At 31.1% G+C, this 6,932-nt stretch overlaps 1 protein-coding gene across 1 annotated transcript; it reads right to left on the reverse strand.

The window, feature by feature from the left end:
- Positions 1-1,816: 1,816 nt before the first annotated feature.
- On the reverse strand, positions 1,817-5,819 carry LOC121113671 (vitamin D3 receptor). The gene is made up of 2 exons (XM_040707513.2): positions 3,351-5,819; positions 1,817-2,356 (listed from the first exon to the last, which is right to left on the reverse strand). The coding sequence occupies exons 1-2, from the start codon at positions 4,314-4,316 to the stop codon at positions 1,892-1,894; spliced, it is 1,431 nt and encodes a 476-aa protein (XP_040563447.1). The 5' UTR covers positions 4,317-5,819; the 3' UTR covers positions 1,817-1,891.
- Between the last annotated feature and the right edge of the window lie 1,113 nt (positions 5,820-6,932).

A 6,932-nucleotide genomic window follows, 5' to 3' on the forward strand; every position in this document is an offset into this window, starting at 1 on the left:
CATCTTAAAACATACATAAAAAATTTATTCAAGATACATTTTTCAAAAATTAAATTTTGTGTACAAAAATTTTAAAAATCCATAGCTTTTCTCAAAAAATTAAAATTTTTTGAAATTTTTTTCAAAACTTATATTTAAAATATCAATTTTTTTGTAAGAAATTTCACAAATCAATAGTTATTTTTAAAAAAATAAATATTTTAGAAAAAAAACAAATAAACAGCTGTTCACAAAAAGTTTTCTGGAAAAAAAAAAAAACTCAAATATTCAATTTTCTAGTTAAATGCAAAAATTGCTTAATTTGAAGGAGGTATTAAAGCCCCTCCATCCCACCCCCTGTGGTAGCCCTTATTTTATATTGTGGTATCTGACCCGCGGGAGATTGTAGCATCTCTCGCCAAATTAAAAAAAATTATCCTTGTTAATGTATGTCATATGATGGATGATCAATTGATAAATTTTGTAGGCACTTTAAAAAAAAATTGGGGTCAATTTTGTCATCTAAAAAGATTTGTCAAACAAGAAAAACCCTGCCATACCCCCCCCCAATTGGTTAGTTGCCATTTTTTGCGTGAAAACTACATTTTAACATCTCAATAGTATTAGATCACAGATACTGAAGTGTTTTTTTTTTTTGTTCTTTTTGAAAATAGAAAAAATATATATATCACACATAAAGACATAATTAGAAAACATTTATAATTAAAAAGTCCATATTAGAATATATAATCTCTTAGTAAAGTAAAGATGGATACAACTTAGTTATGGCAAATTAATATATGTGGGCCGTCAACAACAAATCTAGCTATCTCGAAGGATTTTTCTGTCTCAAATGTTTGTCTAGACTACATTTTTATGTTTCCACAAATTATCCTCCCTTTTTATCAATCAATTATTCCCTATAACCATTTGAGCGTTTCGCAAATGAAACTTAAAGTATTCAAAATTGATCGTCCCAATTAAAAGAATAATAAATTAATAGATTTTATTTGAAATCAGTCATATCGGTGCCGATAACAGTATTTTATATCAAATAAAGCTTCTAAACTATAGCGTAAATGCGTGAGTATCTTAATTCATACAACAAATTTTAATACGAAGCCCCAATAATTGATCAAAACATATCTATAAAATATTGGGCTATAGATATGAATTATAATAATTAATTGGGTTTTTTTCCTTTTGTTGATTTTTGTTCAAGATTGTTTGTAAGTTGAGGAACCACATATTTTACATTCACAACTCTATAATATATAGACAAGGCCGGTTTTAGAAGGTCAATAGCCATAAAATTTCGGCAAAAGTACCATACAAATAGGTTCAAAGATAAAATTAAATATTCAACAAAAAAGGTCAACATATGAAATATGGTCATAAATTATTGTAAGGTGGTTTTATCTATAAAATACAACCAAATATTATATTTTCTGAAAAAGTCATTTTTTTAAAGGAAAGAAAGATAAAATATTTATCTTCGGCCTTTGCCCCCTCACGGTAAAACCGACACTCTCAATAGATATGTAATGTAATCATATAAACAATATTGTGAGAGGGTAATTTGATGTCATAGTTAATTATTTGTAAGTTAGAGCAAAATATTTCTTGTAGATTTTTTATGGGTCAAATCTCTTTTTTTTCGTTCATAGTGATTATCGTCTAAATTTCCCTTAAGGAAGATATGTAGATAATTGAGGTAGATCATTGATTACTTAACATGTTAAGTAATCAATGGGTAGATTTGTTGTTTCTTAAATTTTTTTTTGCTTTGATTCTTTACATTTGGATGATGTAATTTTTAAAAATACTTTTCTTTATAAAAAATAAAAATAAACACAGAAATGACAAAAAATAGTTAGAAAAATAAATTGAAGAAAAATGACATCTACTTTTCTCAAAAGGGTAAACGTTTATTCAGGATGGTTTTAGCCATTTCTTCTAGTTGAGCAAGTATATTGATATATTTGGGGAACAGAAGGAACGTACTCGAATTCCCTATTGTTGAGCATAAATATTTGTAGAGTAAATGACTAAATACGTCCTGAAACCGCATAATCAAATTTATATTATCAAGATCAACACAATTTGTTGTAGAGAATATCGTGAGGCCAATAAGAAGAATAATGGTGATTTCGTCCATTTCTAGATCAAAAATAGCTTTCATAAGTGCTTTATACTGGGTTTTATCCTCGAAGGAACTACACCATGGATTCTTAAAGATTTCTTGATAGTACACGTTGTTTGAGGTGGCTGGACTAGTGGTACATGACTTTTCCGAATTATTTTTTCCATTGATAATTTCAAATTGTTCTGTTATGTTGTTATTTGGGTGCAAGTAACGTGCAGTCTTGATATTTACCTATAAATGATACGAAAAATCAATTTTTTTCTGTAATTCTACCCTAAGAGTGTGTTTGACATTATAGCCTTGGGGAGGGAGGATTGCAGGATTGGAAAAGTAAATTTTAGAATGCTCTTTTTAGATTTGAAGAAATAAAATAGAAAAAATATTTTTACTTTATTTTGATTTATTAATAAACATGCTCAATTTATTTTAAAAATTGTTCTAATTAGAAAGTCAAGACTTAAGACAAATGGATATACAAATTCCGCCATAATTCCGATTCTGTGATAACTTATATTTGCACTAAAAGTATTGAAGATAGAATCATGAAAACTCACAAATAAAGAATTGGCCATAATACTCCACAAAAACCCATTTTGCTGTACTGAAATACAACATTATTTAGCTAGGCCAGATCGAATTTGGAAACCAAAAGTACTTTGTTCTCAGTTTCTGGGGACAATAGGTTCAATTTTGTGCGACAAATGTGAGTATCATTGATTTAAATAAAAATAATTAGCTTTTAAATTAGCCCTAGCATGACCAAAATTGCCCATGGAAATTATTTTAGTTAGTTTTGTCATTTTTAGTATGGCACTTGTTACCCCCAACAACAACAATAAGACCATAATCTGGGCCAATCGGGCAGTCATCGAGGCATACATGAGGCTGAGAGAAGTCACCGCTAGATCTCCAAGTATATCGATTATCACTTCAATATGATTATGAAGGTCATGAGGGCCAAACAAGGAGCATAGAGATCCAAGATCAAAGAGGTCTGTACCAAGGTCAAGAAGTGGATTGTGATGGTGCTGGGCAAAAATTGAGAACATTTCCTGTCGTTCTTAGTTTAAAAAAAAAACATACTTACTTGTATGTGGATTTAAAAAAAAAAAAAAGAAGCCATTATAGCATAATTTGTTATTTCCAATAGTGTCTATTAAAGTTGAATCAGATTTGTATTTTTTGGAGGTGTGAATGATGTATTAAAATATGTATTTTTACTTACCACCATATCCACATTATTTAAAAGCAATTTTTTTTGATCTTCTGGAGAAAGGGCGGCAAAAAAGTTTATTTTAGTCATAAACATAGTAATTCGCTGGACACAAGTGTTGTAGCCACTTAATGATATCTCAAATGGAATGGGCCCATTTAATTGAGAATATTCCATAAAGGACTTCATGTTCACTGAATTAAGAGGGATCTTTTTTCTCGACTCTATTTCCCAATAAAGCATTTCTTGAACTAAATGAATCTCCATTTTATTGAAGGACATCCCAGAATCAAAGCAGTCCTGTATGATATGGGATGTTCTATAGTGTCCGTAGCAATTCCTATATTCCTCACTAAAAGTGTTCGACGTATTTTTTTTCGAAAATATGGAGAAACTCATATCATAGGTCGAGTTACCCATATTATGCATGTTACTATTATTTTGAAATAACATCTTATCCCATTCGGGTGTAAAGCTTGACTTTTTAACTCCATTTTCTGGATCTAACAACTGTTGTGCTTTCAGTTTTTTTAATTGAATTTTTTCCTTTTTCTCCCTCTTTTCGGATTCACTCATAACCCAAGTATTTTTCATACCCGCTTCCAAACATTTGTTAAATCGACAAAACTGGCAATGTTTTCGAGTCTCCTTCGTGATGAAACAGGTTTTATCTCTTGAACAATGATATTCGGCATTGCATATGACGGCTCTTCGAAAGAAAGCTCGGCAGGAGTAGCATGCAATTGCTCCATAGTGAATATGATCATTTGCTGTATCAGAACAAATATGACAAGTCACTTTACGAATGAATTTAGCACGTTTTTTGTAAGTACGTGTTCTCATGGTATCTGAAGTAAAAAACATATTTGATTGTAGACACTCGGGCGAGGATGATGAAGAGGAGTTAATAGGTCCTTTGATCATATCCTCAGTTGAATAATTGAAATGAATATTTTCTAGTACTCGAGACATATTCATATAAGTTTTTAATTTGTCAGTTTGCTAAATTATGCAACGAAAAGTCGAATGAATTGAACTCTTTAAAAGCCTGCTCTGGAACCAAAATTAAGATCATTCTCCATTGGCTTGGCTATCTATGATATCTGATGCAGCAGTTTAAAAAAACAAAAACAAAAAAAACTATGATACAATGCGCACAACATAAAAATAACAATTTAAATGAAATAAAAATGAAACTTTTCCTAGCAGTGATGAAAAGAGCAAGGACTAAAGGAGACTAATTTATAAAACAGTATTAGCGCATCTGTGAGGCCTATTATGTTTGTCTATTGACATATTTTCAGCAACATCTCCACGGCTTTTGATATCCTGTTGCTGACGTCAAATACCGGCTCTCAATATTGATACAATTTAATGTTATTTTGCCTTGTGAGTTCAATATGTATGTGTGTATATTTGCAACTTCTCTCCACTTTTTTTTTCTCTCCCCACAACGTTTTCCCATACTCTGTGTATTATTATTATTTTGCTTAAAAAGCATAACCTTCGTTTTTTTTTAAATAATGCATTAAAAACGTTGATAAGGAGACGAAAGTTTGTATTTTCTTCTTTCTCTCCCTTAGTTTTCTTTTTCTTTTGCTCGCTTCATATATATGTACATACCTTCACACAACTGCTTTTTTTTGTCCAAGAAAGGTAGTGTTTTATTACAAGAGACTATTTCATTATAAGAAAAGATAATGTAGATGCAACTTGCTGCATTTTTTCCCCACACAAAAAACGGTAGAATAGGTAAGAGTGAAGTTCCCGAATTGGTTGATATCATGGATTGAAGGCGATCTCTTATGTCGAAATAAAGCTAAAAACATTTGTTATATAAATATCACTTAGATATCTTATACTAACTTTATATACGAGAGGGGTCTGAAACGTTTCCTACCTCAACGTAAAGATGTTAGCACTCGTAAATATAAACTAATTACATCTATCTAGGGTCTGCTGACCGTTATATCCAAGTTTCCGCCATTTTGGACGTGTAGTTGACAACATACTGTCTCACACCTCAGCGGTTGCAATGGCGAAAATCCACGAATTACTACTTCTTTTTGTTCCTTCATTTGAAATTTTATATTTTGAAAGTTTATGCATTTTTTTTTTTTTTTCATTTTGAACATAGTCACCTACTTCTCCTGTCTCTGTAGCCCATGCAAATAGTACTCCGGTTTTTTCTCTCCAAAATAATTTTTCAGGAGACATTTTTTTGTTTATGGTTCAATTACTCAGACTTAGGATCGTCAAATTTTAACACAGTAAGCCATTATATGTCTGCTACTGTTAGAAACCATTTAAGGTTACACTTTTAAAAACAAATGTTTAATGACAGCTCCATACTCGATTTTCTCTATTTTACAAAAACAGTCACATCAACTCACTCAAACGACTTCTATATAAGAACGGCAAGTCCCAAAATGGTTGAACTTTTCGTGAGTCACTATCAACGCCCAAAATCAGTGGGTTCTTCCCAACTATGGACTTATGATTCAATATTTTTTGGGAATTTTTAAGAGCTTAAGCGGACCTAACTCTACATCAACTATCAGAACATTGATTAGGAGAAAAGACGCAGAAAAATTAACCACTCACAGCAAAATGTACTGTATATTTTTGTGGTAATGAGCTAAAACTGGCCCAGGGATCAACGTAGTTTGGAACAGTAAAAATTCATGTGAGGTAATAATAATTAACTGATGACAAGAAACACGTGGTGTGTGATAATTCGATTGAGATCAAAAATTCCCCATATTTATGGTTAACAACATAAAAATGTACATTATATGCACTGTGTATTGAAAAACAAGTTTTGACCATCATCTAATCGATTTTTCGAGAATTTTCAATTTAATGTATCGTGAATTTTGGACTCCTTTTGGACCGTTGCACTGTCTTGTTGGAACGTTTAATGTTTTCCCTCTGGGCCACTCCATCCATCCAGGGATTTGCAAATTAAAAATGCAAAAGCAGAACTAGTACAATGGCAATGCTGGATTCACCCGAAGTCGCCCTGGCCTGCCTAAGCTTTCGGTGACATGTGGATGATGTTATCAAGAAAGGGGGAGGTAAATAAATAATTGAATGTTATTTAATCCATTTAGTTCTTTTGTTTGCCTTTTAAGATTTTCCATTTTATCTGGAACACCCTGTATATCAGCTAAAAAAAACAATGGTATTTTTCTACTTGTCACTTTTCCTTTTTTTTTTTTTTTTTTTTTTTCTATAATCTCAAAATATCTATTGAAAAAATATATTAAAATACTAATTAGATATTGTTGGATACGGATAGAGTAATTGTGAAGAAGACAGTCTTTGATTTAATACTCATCATATTATAGTCCAACGCATCCTTATATAGTTATATATTTGGGGAATATATCAGTGTCACCTGGATATATCGGGGGTGTATATACGTAATGTGGGGTAATTTTTATATGTAATTATAATCTGTATCTAATGATTGAGTTCATGGTCAACATCCATACCACTCTTTTTGGTGTCGAAACAAAGTTAAAAAAAAACCAAAAAACCTATACAATAGGATACAGGTAGGATAATAATAACAATTGATATAAGAGTTAA

This window comes from Lepeophtheirus salmonis, chromosome 2 (genome assembly GCF_016086655.4).
Source record: "Lepeophtheirus salmonis chromosome 2, UVic_Lsal_1.4, whole genome shotgun sequence".
In the NCBI taxonomy this organism is placed as follows: Eukaryota; Metazoa; Arthropoda; class Copepoda; order Siphonostomatoida; family Caligidae; genus Lepeophtheirus; species Lepeophtheirus salmonis.

Coding starts and splice junctions, on each gene's coding strand:
- LOC121113671 (XM_040707513.2), bottom strand. CDS start 4,316: ATGAATATGTCTCGAGTACTAGAAAATATTCATTTCAATTATTCAACT. Junction 2,357..3,350: donor TAAATAATGTGGATATGGTG/GTAAGTAAAAAT, acceptor TATCATTTATAG/GTAAATATCAAGACTGCACG.